The sequence below is a fragment of the Geotrypetes seraphini genome, chromosome 2 (genome assembly GCF_902459505.1).
Source record: "Geotrypetes seraphini chromosome 2, aGeoSer1.1, whole genome shotgun sequence".
Lineage (NCBI taxonomy): Eukaryota > Metazoa > Chordata > Amphibia > Gymnophiona > Dermophiidae > Geotrypetes > Geotrypetes seraphini.
Genome location: NC_047085.1, coordinates 490,927,292 through 490,951,408, shown reverse-complemented (window position 1 = coordinate 490,951,408; position 24,117 = coordinate 490,927,292). Strand labels below are relative to the sequence as shown.

Sequence of the window (24,117 nt, the reverse complement as noted above, 5' to 3'; positions counted from 1 at the left end):
CTCAGCCCGGGTTCAAGAAGTGCCAGCGGTGTGCAAGCCCATCTCCTTGACCGACCCACACAATTGGTGTTTGCAGTGCTTGGGTCCGGATCACAAGGCTTCCACCTGCACCCGTTGTGCTACTTTAAAGAAGCGCACTTTAAAAAACAGGCAGCTTCAACAAAAAATCCTTTTCGGTGCCGTGATGACTGATCCATCGGCATCGGCACCAGCGTCGACACCTTCTAAGCCGGCACCCACTTCATCGACACCGCGTGACACCGCCCCGGCGTCGCACCCTACAGGTAAGCCGGCTAAGAAGCCTTCCTCCCTGGAGCATCCTCCGGTCGCTGTGGCAGAGAGTCCAATCCTGCCAACCTCGAGGCGCCCCCATAAACGCTCCACCCCTATAGAGGTGAGTGCATCCTCCTCGGCATCCTCATCCTCTGGGCGTTGAGCGGCACCGCAGGTACCGCATAAAAAGAAAGCGATACCGGTGCCGTCCTTGGATGACCGCATTGCGGCTGTCCTTCAAGTCCAACTCAAAGAGCAGTTGCAGCAACTCCTTCCTGCTCTGTTGGCGCCGAACCTTCCAGTCCCGGTCTGGTCTGAGCCACCAGTACCGACCGTGGAACAACCCCTATTGTCGGCTTCCACTCTGTCGGTACCGGTCCATTCGGCCTCCTCGGCTTCCATGCCGGTACTTGCCCCGGAACCGAGAGGTCTTCATAGAGCTGTCCAGACTTCTGAACCAGTGCTTATGTCCACTCAGTCCCGACATCAGCAGTCTTTAACTTCTCCCGGTACCGCTTCCTTGCGGTCCGGGAAATCGGCACGTAAGACCCGACATATTGACCCATCGACACTGGACTCTCGGGGTCGAGGTTCCCAGGTAAGAGATCCTGAATCTCTGGGATGATTCTGAAGAGCCCTTACTTTCTGAGGATGAGGTTTCTTCGGAGGAGGAGGATCCCTCTCTTCATGATCCTTCCTCTAAACCGGACCATTCCTCCTTTACATCCTTTGCTTCAATAATTTACTTAACATGAAAAAATCACTAAAATAAATGTGATCTAAACCATACAAAACTAAAACAAAACTTAAGTTTATAGACCGGGTCATCTCCATGGAAAATGGAACTTGACTCAGTTAACAATCATGCACTAATAACAATAACGTTAAAGATTAAATAAAGTAAGAAGAAGAAAATAAACTGAAAGACAAAGAAAAAACGATAAAGTGACCGTATGACCGATCCAACTTATCTGAATCCCAAAGGGATACTGTCGCTGCTCGACAGAGCTCCGTTTCAAATTCTTTGTCAGGAGCAGAGACAAATCAGGGGCCTATACTTTAAAGGACATATCCTAGTTTCCAACCTCAGAATTGAGAACTAGTAGGATAACATTCTTACCCAAATCAGTTTTTGTCATCTTCCACTGAAGTTTTTTTCTCTGCCACCCTGTGAGGCTGTTGCTCTAACATTTGACCACTTGTTATCTTGATACAGAGTACCTACTCACCAGCACTGATCCAACATTGACTTGATTAATTTTAGAGAAGCTTTATCCTGTTGGTACCAGTGTACCTTTTTATTTTGGGCACCACAATGGTATTGTTAATTAAAGCTCCAAACACAGAAATTCAAAAAGATTTAGCTGAAACAATATAATCATTTCTCTTATACTGCTTTTGGAGATGCATTTGGTTTGGAGCTGGACTTACTCATTGTGAAGGTGGGCGATTCTAATATGTCAATAGATCTTGCTTTGAACAGGTTTCCCATTCCATAGGGAGGAAGAGCTAATATTACAAAAGTTTTGCCATATTTGAATATCAGTTTGGGGATGGTGTATACCTATCATACTCACATTGCAAGAGCCCATTAGCATCCCGCTTAGACTATACAGTATTCCCATGGGTGGTTTGTTAAAGTGTTAAATGCTGAGATTGGTCCACTAGTGATATTAGATCATGCCCCGATATGGGTAGATATAGAGGGGGACACAAGATTTCAAGGAGCTAGGTGATGAATATTTCCCAAGTATTTCTACAATGGTCAGCAGTTTTGATTGTGTTTGCTGGGAAAGTGGGAGGAATATTAGAAACATAAGGAAATGCATAAGGAAGACCCAATTATTTTGGAGGGAGGCTGTGAAGGAATAATCTCTTATATAGCTCAGAAGGAAAGGGAGTTGGAGAGAAACATATTGCAATTTTGGAGGAAAGGCGGGAGAGGGGAGATATGATAAAGATGTTTAAATATCTACGTGATGTCTCATTTGAAAGGAAGCTCTGGAATGAGAGGGCATAGGATGAAGTTAAGAGGTGATAGGCTCAGGAGTAATCTAAGGAAATACTTTTTTACAGAAAGGGTGGTAGATGCGTGGAACAGGCTCCCAGAAGAGGTGGTGGAGACTGTGTCTGAATTCAAGAAAGCCTGGGATAGACACATGGGATCTCTTAGAGAGAGGAAGAGATAATGATTACTGCGGATGAGCAGAATGGATGGGCCATTTGATCTTTATCTGCCATCATGTTTCTATGAATTAGGACTTGAACACCGCCTTTTTGTAGTTATATAACCACACTCAAAGCAGCTTACATATATATAGGTACTATTTTGCACCTGGGACAATGGAGGATTTACTGACTTGCCAGGATTATAAGGAGTAGTCCTGGGATTTGATCCCACAAATCTCGGGGTGCAGAGGCAGTGGCTCTAACACTAGGTCACTCCTCATCTGATATAAATTAAATACAGACACTACCTACTTGAGGAAGGAGGGTATGGTATGTAAGGAAACCACGCCATCAGAAAAGGACAAATAAGGGTCCCTGGAGCACAGAGATCCTGTGAGCCAAAAAATGGCTACCAGCAAAGTAAAGGGTTTGGCTAAATATGATCATATTTTGCCACATCTTCAAAAATTGCATTGGCTATCAGTCATCTTCAGAGTACAGTATAAAGCATTAATGATTTGTCATCAATTCCTGTATGGAAACATTCTAGAATTATTTAAAAATAGCATAGTTATACACCAAAAGGATCATTGTGTTCTGAGAATTTGGCTTTACTGAAGATGACTGTGAACATAAGAAACGCCGTCACCGGAACAGACCAAGGTCCATCTAGTCCGGCGATCCGCACACGCGGAGGCCCATTTAGGTGCTCCTTGTTGGAGACCCGGATTTCCCGTATCCCTCAATATGTTTTGCAAGAAGGTGTGCATCCAACTTGCATTTGAAACCCAGAACAGTAGCCTCTGCCACCACCTCCTCCGGGAGAGCATTCCAAACGCCCACAACTTGTTGTGTGAAACAGAACTTCCTAACATTTGTCCTGAACCTGCTGCCACTCAGTTTCAGGCTATGACCTCTTGTCCTTGTCACATCTGAAAATGTCAGTAATGCTGCTTCCTGGTTAATTTGGTCAAATCCTTTTAATATTTTAAAAGTCTCTATCAGATCCCCACGCAATCTTCTCTTTTCGAGGGTGAACAGTCCCAGTCTCCCGAGGCGTTCCTTGTAGCTTAAATTCTCCATGCCTTTGACCAGTTCCGTGGCTCGCCTCTGCACCCTCTCCAACAGAATTTTATCCTTCTTAAGGTATGGAGACCAGTGTTGGACACAGTATTCCAAGTGTGGTCTGACCATTGTTCTATAAAGTGGCATTATAACATCCTCCGACCTACTCGTGATCCCCTTCTTGATTATGCCTAACATCCTATTTGCTTTCTTCGCTGCTGCCGCGCATTGAGCCGATGGCTTTAGGGTTCTGTTTATCAGTACCCCCAAATCCCTTTCTTGTTCGCATTTGGCTAGAGTCACCCCCGACATCTTGTAATCATGTTCTTTGTTTTTCTTTCCCAGATGCTTCACCTTGCATTTGTCTATGTTAAAATTCATCTGCCACTTTATCGCCCACGTTTCCAGCTCGTTTAGATCCTTCTGAAGATCCTCACAGTCCTTTTGAGAACCAACTACCCGACATAGTTTTGTATCATCTGCAAACTTGATTATATTGCATGATGTTTCCTCTTCCAGGTCATTTATAAAAATATTGAACAAGATGGGCCCAAGAACCGAGCCCTGGGGCACGCCGCTGGTCACCTTTTCCCAGTCCGAGAATTTCCCATTTATGGTTACCCTCTGCGTTCTGTTCTCAAGCCAATTTCCGATCCATCCTTGCACTTCTCCTCCAAGGCTTGTTGACACTGGCAAAAAGACCTTTTGTTGTGCAGGAGTTAAGTTATGCAACTCTTTGGTGGGTCAGATACGGAATTGTTGTGAAAAGGGTATGTTTAAAAAATTACTTAAAATGCAGTTATTTTCTAGACATAATTTTCTTCTCTGGTAGAATTGATAAACTGCTTATGATTGTTATTATGCAAAGTTATGCCATTATTTTCTAGTCATGATTTAAAGGTTGTTTTTTATGTTCATTCTATTATGTTTCTGTTTTAAAACTATGTATGTAAATTTTGTAAACTGTTTAGTTGTAAACTGTATAGAAATTTTTAAAATAAATAAAATAAAATCCTTTAGGGGTATCAGCTGGAGGGGCTCAAAGGGAGTACCCAAAGCCTTCAACACCTGCCAACCTGTCAATTAGAACTGGACAGATACTGGACGACTGGAAGATAGCGAACATCATGCCAATTTTCAAAAAAAGATCGAGAGGAGAACCGGGCAACTACAGACCTGTGAGCCTTACATCTGTCCCTGGAAAGATAGTTGAAGTTATGATCAAAGATAGCATAGTCCAGCACTTGGATACACACAACCTGATGAAAGCCAGTCAACATGGCTTCAGGAAAGGGAAATCATGTTTAATGAATTTACTTCAATTTTTCGAGACCGTGAACATACGGTGGACATAATATACTTAGACTTCCAGAAAGCGTTCGACAAAGTTCCACACAAAAGACTTCTCAGGAAACTACAAAGCCATGGAATAGAGGGAGATATACTAAGAAGGATAGGCAAATGGCTGGAGAACAGAAAGCAGAGAGTGGGCATAAATGGGAAGTTCTCCAACTGGGAGAAAGTGACTAGTGGTGTACCCCAGGACCAATCCTATTTAATATTTATATCAATGACCTGGAAGAAGGAACATCCAGTGAGATCATCAAGTTTGCAAATGACACAAAGCTATGCCGGGCAATCAGATCGCAGGAGGATAGCAAGGAACTCCAGAGAGATTTGTGTCAGTTAGAGAAATGGGCGGTTCAATGTGGAGAAATGCAAAGTGATGCAAAGTGATTTAGGCAGTAAGAATAAGGAACACGAGTATAGAATGTCAGGTGCAACTTTGGGTAAGAGCGAACAAGAAAAGGACCTGGGTGTACTGATAGAGAGAACCCTGAAACCGTCAGCACAATGTGCGGTAGCGGCAAAGAAAGCAAATAGAATGTTGGGCATGATAAAGAAGGGAATCACGAGTAGATCAGAGAGGGTCATAATACCGCTTTATAAAGCAATGGTCAGACCCCACTTGGAATACTGCGTCCAACACTGGTCTCCCAACCTAAAGAAGGATATAAAACTGCTGGAGAGGGTGCAGAGACGAGTAACAAAGCTAGTAAAGGGTATGGAGAAACTGGAATATGAGGATCGAATGAAGAGACTGGGATTGTTCTCCCTTGAGAAAAGGAGACTATGAGGGGATATGATTGAGACCTTCAAAATACTGAAAGGAATCGACAAAATAGAGCAGAAAGAATTATTTACATTGTCCAATTTGACACGGAAAAGAGGACACGGAATGAAGCTAAGGGGGACAAGTTCAGGACAAATATTAGGAAATTCTGCTTCACGCAGAGAGTGGTTGATACCTGGAATGCTCTCCCAGAGAAGGTTATTGCAGAATCGACCGTCCTAGGATTCAAAAGCAAACTAGATGCACATCTCCTTATGAGAGGCATAGAGGGATATGGGTGACTAAATTACGCCAGGCGTACACCTGGCAGCACCTCTGCGTGTGCGAATCACCGGACTTGATGGACCGAAGGTCTGATCCGGAGATGGCGCTCTAGGCGCCTGGACCAATCAGGCCTTAGGCTTAGTGGGGATGGGCGGACCCGGTATGCCTAAGGCCTGATTGGTCCAGGCTTCTAGAGCCTGGGCCAATCAGGCCTTAGGCTTCGCGGAATGTGCCGGGAAGGGGCGGGCCTGCCTCATTTTGATGAGTTGGGCCTGCCGGCTGGACAGGCAAGACCCGTCTGGCCAACAATTAAAGGTTAGTTTGGTGGGGGGGAGGTTTGGGGGCTGTTAGCGCGGGGGAGGGGGGCGTCTTCCGGCAGGAGAAATTGGGCACCCTCCTGCCGGTGATCGGTAGTGGGGGGTGGGTGGGGGGCATCTTCTGGCAGGAGGGGTTGGGTACCCTCCTGCCGGCAATTGGACAGGCGGCCGCGGCCGCTATACTTATAGCGGCAGAGAGATCCCTTGCCATGATAAGTATAGCGGCCGCGTCTACTTAGATGTGTAGATGTGGAATAACAAAATAGCACACTCCTGTATAAGTAGTGCCAGGGAACTGATAAATAAATTGAATAGTAGGGGAGGAAGAATGGAACCTTGCGGTACTCCACACTGAAGAGGCCTGGAAAGTGAAAGAGAAGACAATGAGGATGTTTGACCTCTAAATCAGTGGTATTCAACCGAGTCCTCCACCTGGTCAATCAGGTTTTCAAAGTCTCTGTCATCCATATTCACTGTGGATATCCTGAAAACCCTTCTGGCTAGGTGGTCCCTGAGGACTGGGTTGAACACCACTGTTTTAAATGATCTATCTTAAAGGATGGATCTAAACCACTGTCACACAGTACCAGTAATCCCCAAATCAGAAAGACAAGTTAGAAACATGGTGCGATTGATCAAATTGAATGCTGTTGATAGATCTGGCGAAATGGCAAGAACAATATAGCAATGTTACTTACCGTAACAGTTGTTATCCAGGGACAGCAGGCAGCTATTCTCACTAGTGGGTGATGTCATCCGACAGAGCCCTGATACGGACATCTTGCAAGCATGTCTTGCTTGAAGAAACTCAGAAGTTTTGAGATGCCCGCACCGCGCATGCGCCAGTGCCTTCCCGCCCGATGGTCCGGGCGTGTCTCCTCAGTTCAGGTAGCTAGCAGAGAAGCCAACCCAGGGGAGGTGGGTGGGACGTGAGAATAGCTGCCTGCTGTCCCTGGATAACAACTGTTACGGTAAGTAACATTGCTTTATCCCAGGACAAGCAGGCAGGTATTCTCACTAGTGGGTGACCTCCAAGCTAATCTCAATGGGATGGAGGGAGAGTTGGCAACTTAGGAGAACAAATTTTGTAACACAGTTTGGCCAAACTGCCCATCCCGTCTGGAGAAAGTATCCAGACAATAATGAGAGGTGAACGTATGAACCGAGGACCAAGTGGCAGCCCTACAAATCTCCTCAATCGGTGTCGATCTGAGGAAGGCTACAGAGGCTGCCATTGCTCTGACCCTATGTGCTGTGACCTTACAGGGAAGGGGTAATCCAGCCTGGGCATAGCAGAAAGAGATACAAGCCGCCATCCAGTTGGAGATGGTGCGCTTCGATACAGGTCGTCCCAACTTGTTTGGATCAAAGGAGACGAAAAGTTGAGGAGCAGTTCTGTGTGGTTTGGTGCGATCCAAGTAGAAAGCCAAAGCACGTTTACAGTCCAGAGTGTGAAGAGCTGATTCTCCAGGATGAGAATGAGGCTATGGAAAGAACACTGGAAGCACAATGGATTGGTTGAGGTGAAATTCAGAGACCACTTTAGGCAGGAATTTCGGGTGAGTGCGGAGGACCACCTTGTCATGATGGAATACTGTGAAAGGTGGGTCCGCCACCAAGGCCTGAAGCTCACTGACCCTGCAAGCAGATGTGAGGGCCACCAGAAAAACCACTTTCCAAGTGAGAAACTTTAGTGGAGCCTTGCTCAGAGGCTCAAAAGGAGGTTTCATAAGCTGAGAAAGGACAACATTTAGATCCCAAACCACTGGAGGCGGTTTGAGAGGAGGATTGACATGAAAAAGTCCTTTCATAAATCTGGAAACCACAGGATGAGAAGAGAGAGGTTTTCCTTGTAGAGGCTGATGGAAAGCCGCAATAGCACTCAGGTGGACTCGTATAGATGTCGACTTGAGACCAGACTGAGACAGATGTAAAAGATAGTCCAAAACAGAGGATAGGGAGGCTCGCTGAGGCTCCTTAGAATTGGAAATACACCATGAAGAAAATCTAGTCCATTTTTGGGAGTAGCATTGACGAGTAGCAGGCTTCCTAGAAGCCTCCAAGACATCCCTCACCGCCTGGGAAAACTGGTGCGGAGTTACGTTGAGAGGAACCAAGCTGTCAGGTGGAGAGACTGCAGGTTGGGATGAAGCAGAGACCCCTGATGCTGAGTAAGCAGTGAAGGAAACACTGGAAGTAGGTACGGTTCCCTGCTGCTGAGTTGAAGTAGAAGGGAGAACCAAGGTTGCCTGGGCCACCGAGGAGCTATCAGAATCATGGTGGCATGTTCGGACTTCAGTTTGACTAGAGTCTTTTGAATGAGAGGGAATGGCGGAAACGCATACAGAAAGCGATTCCCCCAATCCAGCAGAAAAGCATCTGCCTCGAGGCGATGAGGAGCGTAGATCCTGGAGCAAAACTGAGGCAGCTTGAAATTGTGGGGAGCCGCAAAGAGGTCTATCTGAGGCGTTCCCCACTGAGGAAAGATCTGATGAAGGGGCTTGGAGTGGAGTGTCCATTCTTGAGGCTGGAGAAGACGACTCAGTTTGTCCGCCAAGACATTGTCCCACCCCTGAATGTAGACAGCTTTGAGGAAGGTGTTGTGGCGAACCGCCCAATCCCAGACTCTGAGAGCTTCCTGGCAGAGGGAGGCCGAGCCCGTGCCCCCCTGCTTGTTGACATAATACATGGCGACCTGATTGTCGGTGCGAATGAGGACCACCATGTCGTGAAGCAGATGTTGAAAAGCTTGAAGAGCATTGAAGATGGCTCTGAGCTCCAGAAGATTGATTTGATGGAGTCGGTCCGCACAGGTCCAGAATCCCTGAGTGCGAAGCCCATCCAGATGCGCTCCCCAGGCATAGGTTGAGGAATCGGTTGTGAGAACCTTCTGGTGGGGAGGAGAATGAAACAGCAAACCTCTGGATAGATTCGAAGAGGTCATCCACCAGAGCAGAGACTGCCGAAGAGCAGGAGTGACTGTGATGTGTCGAGTCAACGGATCCGACACCTGAGTCCACTGAGATGCCAGGGTCCACTGAGGAATTCTGAGGTGGAGTCTGGCAAATGGCGTCACATGAACTGTAGAGGCCATTTGGCCCAGGAGGACCATCATGTGTCTCGCTGAGATGGTCTGGCGAGAAGACACAGACTGGCAGAGATGAAGAAGAGCATCCATGCGCTGAGAAGGAAGGAATGCTCTGAGACGTACGGTATCCAGGACAGCCCTGATGAAGGGAAGAGACTGGGTCAGCTGTAGACGAGACTTGGGAAAGTTGATCTCGAATCCCAAACTCTGCAGGAACAGAATCGTTGACAGGGTCGCTGAGAGGACCCCTGAGGCCAGTCGTCGAGGTAGGGGAATACCTGAAGACCTTGGTTCCGGAGGGCCGCGGCCACCACCACCAGACATTTGGTGAAGACTCTGGTGGACGAAGACAGGCCGAATGGAAGCACTCGATACTGCAGATGGAGATGTCCCACCCGAAATCTGAGGAACTTGCGAGAGGCCGGATGAATGGGAATATGAGTGTAGGCCTCCTTGAGATCCAGAGAGCATAACCAGTCGTTCTGCTCGAGGAGGGGGTAGAGAGAAGCAAGTGTCAGCATGCGAAACCTCTCTTTGACTAGGAATTTGTTGAGGACCCTGAGGTCCAAAATGGGTCGCAGGTCGCCCGTCTTCTTTGGAACAAGGAAGTACCGGGAGTAAAACCCCTGGTTCAATTGGTCCGTTGGAACCGGCTCCACGGCACGAAGCCGGAGCAAAGCCTGAGCTTCCTGAAGAAGAAGGGCGGTCTGAGTCAAGTTGGAAGGATACTCTCTTGGAGGGTGGTCCGGAGGGACCCGATGGAAATGAAGAGAGTATCCTTCCTGGATGATAGTAAGGACCCAGAGGTCGGTTGTTATGGCCTCCCAGCAATGATAAAAATGATGGAGGCGCCCTCCGATGGGAAAAACAGGGGGAGGCAGAACGAGGTTGGTTATGCCCTTGATGAGACAGTCAAAAAGGCTGAGTGGTCTTAGGGACAGCAGGTGACTGAGACTTAGGCTGACCCTTCTGGGGAGGCTGACGCTTCGCCAGTTGCCTCGCAGGTGGAGTTTGCCTCGGCTGATAATGCCTCTGATAAATCAACGGCGGACGAGAAGGTCGAGACTGCTGAGGCTTAGGCTTCGGCCGAAGGATAGATTGGAAGGACTTTTCGTGGTCAGACAACTTCTTCGTGACAGTCTCGATGGATTCGTCAAAAAGATCCGCCCCAGCACACGGGACGTTCGCCAGGCGGTCCTGAAAATTCGGGTCCATATCAATGGTCCGCAACCAGGCCAACCGGCGCATCGCCACCGAGCAGGCCGCCGCTCGGGTTGAGAGCTCGAACGCATCATAGGCAGATTGCATTAACTGAAGCCGAAGTTGGGACAGCGAAGCAACCACTTCCTCAAACTCAAACCTAGCCTGGGACTCGATGTATGGTGTGAACTTCCGAAGCACAGGTAGAAAAAATTCCAAGTAGGCTGCAAAGTGGAAATTGTAATTCAGGACTCGAGACGCCATCATCGAATTCTGATAGATGCGTCGACCAAACTTATCCATGGTTCTGCCCTCGCGGCCCGGAGGCACTGAAGCATAGACCTGGCCAGGATGAGACCGCTTGAGCGAGGATTCGACCAGGAGGGACTGGTGAGAAAGCTGAGGACCCTCGAAGCCTTTATGATGCACCGTGCGGTACCGCGCATCCAATTTGCCAGGGACCGCAGGGATAGAGTAAGGAGACTCGAAGCATCGCATGAAGGTCTGGTCGAGGAGCTTGTGCAGGGGAAGCCGCAAGGACTCTGCCGGAGGACGAGGCAAGTGTATGGTATCGAGGTACTCCTTGGAATATCGAGACCCAGCATCGAGAGTAATGTCCATGTCATCTGCCATCTGCCTGAGGAACGATGAAAAGGACAGTTGGTCCGCCGTCGCCGGTCTGCGAGACGGACTAGAAGAAGAAGAGGCTTCAGGCTCCAGAGAGGCCTGCGAGCAACAGGATGAGTAGAACACCTCGGGGTCCTCAAACTCCGGGCCCGGAGGTGGAGACCCAGTCGAAGCAGCATACCCCAACCGAGGCAATTTCTTCTGAGGCGAGACGGTCGAGTGCCGAGAGGAATGCTTTGAAGAATGTCTGGATCGATGCCCCTCTCGATGCCTGGAAGGGGATCGAGCCCGTCTGTGAGAAACTGGGTCAGACGCCTCCAAGGAGCAGATTGGACTCGATGCCGTCGATCGCAGAGGCGGAAGAGTCGGCGCCTCCCCCGACGCCGCCCAGGCTTGATAGGGGGTTCGAAAGAACTCGTCCTGCTTCCTGCTATGCCCAGGACTGGGTGGCCCCGAAGGTGGATGCCACACTGAGTCATGGGGCGGAGTAATCGGTTCCAAGGGAGGCAGGTCACTAAACGAGGCTTTCCTCGAGGGAATGGGCTCCAAGGGAGGCATATCACTAAGTTTCTCCTCGAGGGAATCGGTTCCAAAGGAGGCACAGCACTAACGGAGGACCTCCTCGAGGACCCGGACACCGCTTGCCGCTCCTCCTCGCCGAGCAACGAGGTCGTGCGGCGAGGAGGAGGAGGAGGGGGCGGTCCGCCCCTCGAAGCCGAAGCTGGGAGGTCACCCTGGATGGTGGCAATCAGTCGAGGCCCCATGGTCTGCATGAGCTCCACGAACTGAGCCTCCAGAAGGGACCGCAACGAAGCCGATATGGAGGGATCCGCACCAAAAGGGGGCCCTTCCGCACGGTCTCCGCGCTCCTTCGGTGCTGCGTGCTTCTGCTTGCCAGTCTTCGGCATCTTGAGCACCACCGGTGGAACTGTAGGGGTCGATACCTGCTCCGAGGAGACGGAGGAAGGCACTGGCGCCGAAGCCGGGGCCGAAACCGGTGTGAACGATGCCGGTTTCAGGAGGCCCGAAGCAGCCGGGGAGGCAGAGGGCTTCGCTGAAGGAGTCGAAGCACCCATCGATGTCGATGTCGAAGCTGCAGGATCCGATGAAGCTTCCATCTTGAACATGGACTCCCACAGTAGACAGCGGCGCTTAAACGCTCTCGCCATCAGAGTGGAGCAAGGCCGGCACGATTTTGGGAAGTGATCCGGTCCCAGACACTGTAAGCAGCGTCGATGAGGGTCCGTGAGCGAAATCGCACGCTGGCACTTGCTACACTTTTTAAAACCGGTAATCGGCCGGGACATAGGCCGGAAAAGCTCCGCCGCAAGGTCGAAGGCGCGGGGCCCCAGCCACGCGGCCGACCCGGTATCGGAAGGAAAAATTTTTTTTTTTTTTTTTTTTCAAAAAAGAAATCAAAGAAAGAAATAAATGCACAGGAGAGCCAAAAGAACTCAACCCGCGGCAAAATAGAAGGCAAAAAAAGAGATTCAATGGGCGCAAATTGAAGATAGACTTTTCAGCTCCGCGGAAGAAAAAGAACTGAGGAGACACGCCCGGACCATCGGGCGGGAAGGCACTGGCGCATGCGCGGTGGGGGCATCTCGAAACTTCTGAGTTTCTTCAAGCAAGACATGCTTGCAAGATGTCCGTATCGGGGCTCTGTCGGATGACATCACCCACTAGTGAGAATACCTGCCTGCTTGTCCTGGGATAATGCTATGTTCCATATGGGTGTGGACTTCTCAGCACTGTTGTAATAATTGTTTCTGTACTACAATGAAGCCTGAATGTCAAGGGTGCAGTGCCAGAGTTCTTTCAACACAACACAGATTAGGAATTACAAAGATTAGGGAAACTAGCAAGTTGGGAAAAGTAAAACAATGGGTGATTTCAATTACCGCTTGTCTAAACAATAAAATGAACACTGGGCAGAATAGATAAATGTCACAAATATCATCTATTGAGGGAGAGGCAGCAATAACAGTGTTGTCACATTCCAGTAGTGTAGAAAAAAGACCTTACAATTTACCAGAGAGCTTAACATAACAGCCTAAACTGAAAGCAAGTAAACTCACTACTTATCATAGGCCCAAAAAAAACTCCACGCTGGAAAATAAAACATGTGGAGGGGCATAATCAAAAGATTTGGACGTATGGCAGTAGACGCCCAAAGTCGGCAGCGATAAAATGTCCATTCTCGAAAAATACGTCTATAATATTTTTTTTTAGAATCTTTTATCTGGACATCCAGGCTATTGTTCATCTAGAAGGCCAGGTTGTCTATCTTTATACCACATTCTCAACAAAAATTTCATCCCAGTCCCAAAAGCCCAGAACAAGACCTTTTGGACATGGGAGGGGGCCAGCAATGTGATGGACTGGCCACCCAGACATGGCAACAGAGCAATGGGACACCTTACAGGGCACTGCTGTGAATATCACAAAAAGGGTGCCACATAAACATCTCACCAGAACTCCCTTATAGGTTATGGAGAACCCCTCAAAACCCACCAGTCTTCAACCCCAGTAGACCTTATGGCTGCAGGTGCCACCTATATGGCAATATAGCAGGGGTTTAGGGGGCATACATGCGCTACCCACATGTATTTATTTATTTATTTATTCGATTTTTTAGCCCGTCCTCCCAAAAGAGCCCAGAACGGTTACAATGAATATATTGGTGCATTAAAATTATAAGTAAGATAGGTACTTAGAAATTCCCTTACTGTCCCGAAGGCTCACAATCTAACTAAAGTACCAGGAAAAATGACAATTAGAAGAGTAATAAAGAAAGAAAATAGAGATAGAGGAGAAAAATAAGAAAATAAACATACTAATAAGATTAGAATGATCTAAAGGAATTTGAAAGGTTAAAAAGAGGGGAGATAAGAATAGATGCAGAGGGAGAACTGTTGAAGCAATAGAATTCTGGGGAAATTTAAATGAAATTTGAATGATAAAATAAAACAAAATAAGTGGTAAAACAATAAGTGAGATTAAAAAATATATCATAAACTAAAAAGAAGTGAAAATAAAATCAAAACAGTCAAAACTGAAGTCCAGCTTGAACGGGCCCCCGAGCCAACCGTTGGTCCAATGGCCGGACTGCAGCCCTCCTCCGTCGGCTCTCCCCTGCTGGAATGGGGTGGGGTGGCTTATGGGCCCGGGGTCCTCCTCTCTATGGTTCACTAGCCCACCCCCAAGACTATTTAAGCCACTTGTGTGCAGCTCTACTAGGCTTTCCTATACTAGGTGCTGATGTTCTGGAGACAGATATGTATGTTTTTATTCTGATCTTTGTGGGAGTGTGTGGGGGTCTTGACTTTCTCTGCAGTGGTTATTTGGTCACTTTGGATACTTTTGGGGCACTTAAACCTGTTTTTACATCGTCTAACTCACACCGTATAAGTTCCATCCAGGAAGTCTAGTAAAACATTTGATTATCCCTGCAGGACGACTAAGTCTAGATCCCCCAACCACTCCTCCAAATACATCCCTTTCAGCTTTGGGCACACAGCAGCATTCAGAGGCCTAAAATGTCCCTGGATACGTTAAAAAAATAGGTTTGATTATCGGCACTTGGACGACTTGTCTTTTAGGTTGTCCAAGTGCCAAGTGTTTTCAGACATGTTTAAGTTTTGATTATGAGCCCCATATGTTTCTCCTCCTATAATGGATAAAGGACACCAATTACCAGCCATACAAGTTCACCATATGTTTTTTTTCTGTATCTAAGGTTTCTAAATTTTGATATTTTTGTATGATCTTTTAATCATAATAAACTTTTACATCAAACAACTCCTGCCATGGCCAGTGACTACTGGTCCACCTTTGTTGTTTTTGGATTCAAAATTAGGTGCCATTTATAGAAATGAAGCTAGTGGTGCCTAACTCAAGTTAGATGCTGGAAGGTATCAAAGACTTGGGCGCAGGTATATTTAGGTCAAAGTTTTCTTGGCCTAAAATACTGGCGCCTAACACAATCCACATCCAAACTCTACTCTTAACCATGTCTACTTTTCGGGTAGGCATCTTGGTGTAGATGCCTACATGGTGCCTATCAAATTAGACTCGTACCCCCAAATTAATTTTTTTTTAATTGATTTTAATGGCACTGATCAATTAACACTGCTGATTGAACCAATGAAAAAATTAAGTTAGGTGCTTAGATTGGCTAGGCGTGCCAAACTAGACACCTAATGGCAGGCGCTAATCAAGGCCAGAGTATTTGGGAATGTGATCTGGCTTTGCTGAAGGTATCCAGTGCATTGATGCATTTCCATGTTTGCCTGTTTCAAATTGTAAGATTCTATAGGCATTCTTCCTCCCCTAATCCCACTATCCTGGAATTCTTCGAGACCTGACACTACCAGATCTGCTCACATACTCAAACTATCTTTCCCCTCATTAAAAGGCTTCATGTCAGGTACTGTTGGATGGGCATTTTCCGGCCCATGCCAATCGTGCCCATGTGGTGTTGATCCCCAAACCGGCTACGAATCTTGCGTCGGTGGATTCTTATCGTCCTATTTCCTTAATTAACTATGAGCTTAAATTGTTTGCAAAAATCTTAGCTATGCGTTTGTCTTCCCTCTTGCCTGAGGTTGTGCATCCGGACCAGGTCGGTTTCGTTCAGGGGCGGCAGGCGGTGTGGAACGTGCGTAAAGTTATGGCTGCTTTGGGACATTGTGTGACTTCTTCTATCCCGGCCCTCTTGATTAGTTTGGATGCCCGGAAAGCTTTTGATTGTGTCGATTGGGACTACTTGTTTTTGGCCTTGGGTAACTTTGGGCTGGGGGGTCTATTTCTGGACATGGTGCGGATTCTCTATGTTAATCCTAGTGCAGCGGTGCTGGTCAATGGTGCTGTCTCTGCTGGGTTCCAGGTGGAGTGGGGCACCCGTCAGGGGTGTCCGCTCTCTCCTCTCCTTTTTATTTTATCCCTGGAGCCCTTGTTGTATCGCATTCGGACGGACGGCTCTATTTTGGGCCTTCCGGTGGGACAGGATGAAGTGCGGTGCCTGGCTTTTGCAGATGACATTTTGTTGCTCTTGACTCAGCCCCGCCGTTCTTTTCTACGGGTTTTACAATTAGTACAGTGCCATGGGGTGGTTTCTGGTTTTGAATTGAACTTGGACAAGTCAGAGGCCTTGCCCTTTAGTGGGTATGCTTATGCGGATTGGACGTCCCCTTTTCCATTACGAAAGGTGGCGCACAGACTTAAATATTTGGGGATCTATATTACTGGTGATCTCAAAAGGGCTTATGGGGAAAATTTCAAGGTATTATTGCACAAAACCCGGGATTTATTGGCTCTCTGGACCAATTTTCCTTTAACTTTGCGGGGGAGGATAGCATTGTTTAAAATGGTTCTGTTTCCGAAATGGATTTATGTGATGCAAACTTTTCCTATGTATATTACCAATAAGGACATTGGTCTGTATCATACAGTGTTACGTAAATTTCTTTGGAATAATAAGAAGCCCAGATTGACTTTAGCACAACTTTCCTTGCCACTGGGGAGAGGCGGTTTGGCATTGCCGGACCTGCGGAAATATAATGTTGCCTGTCTCCTTCGTCACCTGGTCGACTGGATCAAGAATACTACCTATTACACTCCTGTGTCCCTGGAACAGCAACTGATGGCGCCTACACATTTGTTGTATTATCTTCATGCGAAACGACCCCATCGGATTTTTCCAACTCGTTCTCATCCTTTGTTGAAATCTATGCGCCAATGTTGGCAATGGTTATGCAAACGGATGCAGGTGCCTTTTACTTCTACAGTGCTTTTACCCTTGTGGGGAAATCGGGACTTGGATCCGGATGACTCTAAAACTTATTTGAAGACTTGGTCGACCAATGGCCTTTGTTATGTGCGGGATGTGGTGACGACACAGGGCCTTCCGGTTTCCTTCCCTGCTCTTCAGGCTCGGGGTGTAGTCCAGGCTCGGGAATGGCTTTCTTATGGTCAAGTCAGTCATTATCTGCACTCCCTGGACCGTTCTACTTTGCAGGAAGATAAGGCGGATCTGGTTTGGGAGACTTTGACCCTGTCCCGTTCGACCAGTATGAGTCTCTCCTTTCATCAGATCAGCTTGGGCAGTTTTTCGGCACCTTGGAATTATGATACGGTGGCTGATGTTTGGAATCTGGACCTTGCCTCTACTGAGCAGATCACTGGTGAGGATTTGCGTCTCCTCATGCGACATCTTCCGAGACTGACTCGCTCGGTGGTACTGCAAGAACAGCACTACAAATTCTTGTTGAGACTTTACATTTCCCCATATAGGGCCTTGGTGATTGGTATTGCGCCTCATGCTGAATGCCCTAAATGCCGTGCTGACCCTGCTGGTTTGTTGCATATGTTTTGGTCCTGTGACAGAATACAAACCTTCTGGTCTTTTGTTGGCCTTCATCTACAAACGATCTTAAAGAAACGACTTCCCCTTGGAGCGAAGGTTTTCCTTTTTTATCACTTTACCTCTTTGGGACTTTCTAGGGGTAATTCCCTGTTGCTGAAGAAGGTTTTTTTGTTATCTCGTAAATGTATCCTCTTGTTATGGAGGCAGGCCGAGGTGCCTACCCTCACAATGTGGAAAAATGAACTGTTTACTTTGCTGAAGTATGAATATTTGGATACTAAAAAGAGTGGCCCTGGTCAATGGAGGAAATTCCGAGCGGTTTGGGCCCCGGTCTGGGACAATTTGTCTCCGGGTGCCCGAAGTGCCCTTCTGAATTTCTGACACTGGAGTGCTTGGGGGGTGTGGGGTGGGGTTGGGGAGGGGTTTGGGGGGTGGGTTCTTCTTGGCTTTTGCTGAGTATCTTTTGTCTCCGCGCAGAAACCATGCGGTAGACCCTCTAGTCTGGTGTTTTACTTTGTTTCTGGTTCTTTGTATTCGGATTGTGGTTTATTTCTTTGTATACTTCTTTTCTTAATAAAAAGAAATTTGGAAAAAAAAAAAAAAAAAAAAAGGCTTCATGTATGCAGGTAAATTAGGGAAATCCCTTTTCTTTAAATTCACTGAGCTTTGGAATAACCCCCTGCCCCGCTGCGGAACCTAGGCTCATTCCAATTATTTCGAAAGCATCTGAAAACCTGGCTTTTCTCCAAAACGTAAAGCTATCTATTTAAAATGTAAAGCTAGCTATCCTCTTCATAACCTCTAATTTCTTATTATGTCCTTCCCTCATTTATTGAATTACCTGTAAACCATGCCGAGCTCTATCTTTATAGATATGATGCGGTATACAAACTTAAGGTTTAGTTTAGTTTAGTATCCAGACCCTGCAAAGCAATAAACTGTATAAATCTATGCTTGATTTCAGTAAAGTGTACTTCTTTAATCAGTTTACCTTGGACGGCTGATCTCCTCTTTGAAAGCTGTCTCTGAACGGTGTATATCAAGGCTTATTATATCTACATCCTTTGCTACAGACTCCTTTATTTCCAGATCCTTTGCAGAAGCCACCATCTGAACAGACTTTGAAAGGGAAACAGTCACTGGCTCTTTTCCGAGAGTAGGACTAATGAAGCTTTCCTTTCTTCCAGTGGGGCTGTGAAGGGAAACAGAAAACAGGTAATGTTCATGATTTATGTACTATTAGGTATTTTATGTATCACCTACTGCAAGCGACATTGAAATGATTTACAAAATTTAAAAAACAACAACATAAAATTAAGAAATGGAAGTCCATTTTCGGAAAGAAGTAAAATTAGGATAAGGAAGTTCTAAGTACCTGTATTTTATTATAAACCGCTTAGATCTGTAATACTCTTTTAAGCGGTATATCAAATGTTAAACATAAACATAAACATAAAATTAGGATAAGACAACAATCAAAACAAAACTGACAAAATGATTGCCATAGAACAGAATAGGAGAGCTCACACCCTTTCATCTCTTATTCTACGCATCCTTTCACACTGGACCTGGGAGCATTAAGCCATGGTTTTGCAGCTCAAGTCACGCTGCTTGTTAGATAAGGTGCCTAGAATTGTAGGGAAGAGGGCTTCATAACTATCATTACTACAATAAATTCAGTGTTTAGAGTGTAGAACTCTTTGGTGCATTTTTAACAAGTGTCACAAAATATCTGACTTCTGTGCAACACAAGGGAGAGCCTCCTGCTGGGTTCCGCTTCAGTTCCCCACACTAGAAAAAAATCCAAAAGTAGATGAAGCTCCATGCCCTGAAGAAATTACCAACCTGTGTAGTTCACTGAGCAGCGATGTAGTGACAAAGGGCCTCATTTGTAGAGGACTGGAATTTACCTCAGGTACTCAAGTCTTATTTGCTAATAGAGCCTGGTACTTCAACCTCAGTGGCCTCACTGCCAGTGCTGCTAACCTTGGCTGTAAGCCTGTAGTCCTTCAGGGAATCCCATGCAAAAAAATACTTATCTCATTAAATACTGGTGCTAAAATTGAAAACGAAGTGAAAACGATCAAACAAGTTCAATCCACAATAATAAAAGATAATCAAATTATTAGAAGAAAATTGGAAACTATGGAAAATAACTATCGGACTAGTAACCTACGACTGTTGAATTTTCCTAAAATCATATCTATAAACCCGAGAGAGATGATAAAAAGGTACTTTATGGAGATACTTAATATTCCTGAGGAATCATTGCCTCCTCTCACTCGAGTATATTATTTGCCTATTAAAGAAGGGGATCAACACTCGGAGGATAAGAAACAGGAAATACAAGACCTTCAACAAGACTTGACAGCAATCCTGGAAACATCAGATAAAGATTTGGTTAAACCAGCAACTCTCTTACTATCTGTGGCGTTGTTGCCAGATAAGGATTGGATTTTGAAAATGTTCTTTAGAAACAAGAATAAAGAATTTTTGGGTTTGAAAATTCAAATGTTTCCAGACGTTAGTAGAGAAACTCAGAATCGTAGGCGGCAGTTTCTTTTGATGAAAGCAGGAGTTACACAGCTGGGTGGTATTTTCTTTTTATGTTTCCCATGTAAATGTATAATAAGGTATCGAGATAATAAGTATGTGTTTTTTGAACCATCTCAACTTACAGCCTTTCTGACACTGAAACGTCTGGAAAAAGAAGGAACAACAACTACTACAGTAACAACAACGTAATAGTAAAACTAATTGGATTTGATATTAGAATAATTCCTCAAGCCAGGCACGCGATACTGTTTTCTTTGTATAGAATTATAAATTGATTTCCTAAAATTCACTCATAAACAATCTTGGATCATATTATAGAGGACTTGAGATTGTCCGACTAGAACTTTTTCTTTCTACATCATGTAAATGATTTTCTTATAATTTTGTGTTTGATCTAACAATCTTTCTGTACAAAATGTTTTGATTTTGTTAAGAATTTTAAAACGATAAATAATTAAAAAAAAAAATACTGGTGCTAAGATAGCTGTAACACAAACTCCTGCAGGAAGACAATGAAGCAAAAAATGTTTCCCCTCAATATAGAGTACTGTATATACTTGAATATATGTCGATCCGAATATAAGTCGATACCCCAATCCTCCCCCCCCCAAAAAGGGAGGAAAATGGTTGACTCGAATATAAACCGAGATTAGAAACTTGGGTGATCCTGGTAGCCAGTCTACAAAGACTAGACATCCTTGCCATAAGTTTTAACACAAATATTTTTGTTAGTGTAAAACCACACAACGTTTACAGTAACATCAGTTTAAACAAATAAAAAGATATTGGTCATTATGACAGATATGTTACAAAGGAGTGTATACAAGGTTAATATACTTAAGAACAACAAAAACAGGAATAACCAATAACATATAACCAAGTTATTCATGGGTGCTTCTGTAAAACAATATCTAGGTCCAAAGAACTATTAGCCTGCTATAGATAGTAATTTTAGGTGACCTGTCATGACACATCAACAAAGTGACCATATTTTTTCCAAAATATTTTTTTCTATACAAAACTCCTTTAGGATCAAAAGGTTAATGCTCATATTACAGTAAATATTTTGCAATAAAAATTATGGTATTAGACCCTCTCCCTTAAAAAACCCCACCACATCAGGAACCAAAAATACCCCATGAACACCCCCCAATAGTTAGCACGTACAGTGTGACCACACAGGGACAAGAAGAAGGAAGAATGACTTGTAAATTTTATCATACTCAAAAGAAAAATATACAGTAATTACTGGTAACTCAAAGATATTACACTCCCCCTGTGTTACCAGTAAGTGCATTGCAATAAACCACTTAGAAATTAAAATAGGCAGTATTTAAAAAAAATCACCTAATAAACTTAACAGCTTTACCTTTCAGGGCAGAAGACATCTTTGATGATAACTCCGTATGCTGATCGAGTGCGGGGCCCAACACCTGCACATGCCCAAGGCCTGACAACTCCCTCCCTCTCCAAGAATCTCAGAGGGGGGTGGGAGCCAGTATACCCTGAACAGCTGCTTACCCAGCCCACCCACCGAAGTCGAGACATCCATGCACGGAGTCACTGACCGCTGTGTTCCCCCCCCCCCCGGAGCCACTGGCATCCATGCACAGACTGTTGGTGAACCGCTCTGTGCTGGGCTAGTGGGAGCCTTGAGCGTCTCTGCATGTTCAGCGTCTGCCGGCTCCCGCCCCCCCCCCCTGAGATTCTCGACGAGGGCGGGAGCTACCAGGCTTTGGGCATGCGCAGATGCTCGAGGCTCCACACTGGCTCAGTGTGGAGTGAATCGCTGGCAGTCTGTGTGTGGATGTCGGCGGTTCCGGGGAGGCATGTGCGGTAGTCGGTGGCTTGGTGCATGGAGGTCGGCAATTCTGGTGGGTGGAGTGGGGGAGCAGCTCGGGGGCGAGCATGGAGGTCAACAGTTCCAGGGGGTGGGAGAGTTCCAGGGGGTGGGGTGAGATGGGTTAGTGGTTCTGAGGGTGGCTGGTCCTGTGGATGAAGGTCAGCGATCGGATCTGCGGTAGCATTAGGAGTGGCTCTTGAGGGTCAGCGTATCGGCAATAGGTGTACGGATGTCAGCTGGCTGCACGCATTGAGGATAACGGCGTGGAGGGTGGGGTCGGCCTGCATGCAGGAACTTAGCGGTGAACATAAGGAGGACAGCTGTGCCAGTGGTGAAGGGGTGGCTCGAATATAAACAGAGACCCCCATTTTTTTGGCCCAAAAATGTTGGTTTATATTCAAGTATATACAGTAACATACTCAATAATCAGCGCTTAACTTTGCAAACTCACAAATTGTGCTTTTTACCACTTCAGCCAAATTTTTTTTCAGGGATAAATCAGATTTATTTATTTAATTCGTTTTCTATCCCGTTCTCTCCAAAGAGCTCAGAATGGGTTACAAGTTGACATACATAATATAGTTAATAGGTTATAATTTGCCATAGGTACAGTAGAAGTTTTTTTATTATTTTTATTTATAAATTTTTAACAGAGATACAAACAAACAATAACAATAGCTGCATTGAAAACAAGAATGTAAACCTTTATGTTTTGTTTTATTAACATTTGATATACTGCTTAAGCATATTACAGATCTATGTAGTTTACAATAAAATACAGATAGTTAGAACTCATCACTTCAAGGCTGTCCCAGGAACAAAAGCATTAGCGGGAGGGGAATGGGAAAGGAAACTCAGGCCCGAATGCTCTAAAACCGCTGTTAAAATCCTGTGGGTCACTATGGGGCTGGTAAATAGTCCAATTTGAAAACGGCAATTGATGTTCAAATAATTTCTCATGCAAATGAATTTTCCGGAGGTCTGCCATAATCCCATCCGATCAATCATTGAAGAAAGCGACTGACATGTAAAGAAGTCTCCTGTCACTCAGCTGTTCAGGGCAGGAAGAGTATTTTTTTAAATGGGCACAGATGTGCATGTGTTACAATACACACATACACATCTGGCCCATTAAGAAAAAAAAAAAAAGACAGCCTACTTCCCCAACTCAAAAAACCCCCCATCCCATCATCAGGAGGAAAGCCCACTTCCTCCTGCCTCACCACCTGTGGAATGGAACTCGCTCGAGGCTGTAGGGGGCGCTAATGGAATGGATAGTGTGCAGGACATGGTGCAGTATTTTGTGGAGTTTTTTCTACAAAAATGCTGGCTTTTCATATGGTTCTGGGTAACTCTAGTTAGATACAAGCATATGTGTTAGTTAAGGCCATGCCCAATAGAAGCGTACAAAAAGTTGGTGAATAAAAATCTGAATATGGATGTAGCCAAGGCCAGAAAATCACACTACAAATTAATATTAAGGAACAGCATAATAATATTCTCTGTATTTTGCTTTTAAGCCAGACCATAGAGGAAATCAGGTAATGCGTAACATACTTCTAGAGGTATTAAGAACTCCATCTTGAGTTAGTGACTCCATTCTGTGTCAGTGACTTTCTGTCTCTGTATGTTCTTTGTTCTTTCTGCGTTTCCCACCTTGAGCCTCGTGGCTCTAATTAATACCAGACCTCTCAGTCTGGCTTGTGGAAGATATAGGGTTTCATACTTTTGAATACAGATAGTTATATGTATTGTATGAATGCAATATACCGTGTTGGGTGTGTGTGTGGGATCCCACGAGTGATTATGTGTTTGATAAGTGGTATAAATGATATGTGAGCGAATGATTTGTACTTAATTTTAAATATTTTATATATTTTAAACTTGAAGAAACTTTAAGGAGAAATCCTAAGAGGCAACATCTGGAAATAGTTAGAGACAGAAACACTGTACCAGTCTTTGAGAGACTCAGAGCAGGAAGGGTCAACTGGTTTGACCTCCAGTATAGGAGGGAGGGGGAGTAGGCCTCCTCCTTCTTCTGGTGCTGACAGGGACACAAATTTATCAGCAGATGCTGAAGAGAAATGCAGGCTGACTTTAACAAAATTTCTACTCCTCAAAAAGGATAAGAACCCCTCCACCACAGAACTAGAAATTAACTCCTCCAAATACCATATACAACCCATCCTTAAACTCCTGGGAGTAACAATAGAC

At 45.5% G+C, this 24,117-nt stretch overlaps 1 protein-coding gene across 7 annotated transcripts in view; it reads right to left on the bottom strand.

Annotated features, from left to right (window-relative positions):
* The window catches only part of KIF9 (kinesin family member 9), a 252,267-nt gene that overhangs the window by 63,116 nt on the left and 165,034 nt on the right, over positions 1-24,117 (bottom strand). For all 7 annotated transcript variants that reach the window (XM_033931868.1, XM_033931865.1, XM_033931864.1 and 4 more), the window contains one exon: positions 18,496-18,696. In XM_033931868.1, the coding sequence (XP_033787759.1) occupies positions 18,496-18,696 (201 nt within the window). The remainder of the gene's footprint in view (positions 1-18,495; positions 18,697-24,117) is intronic.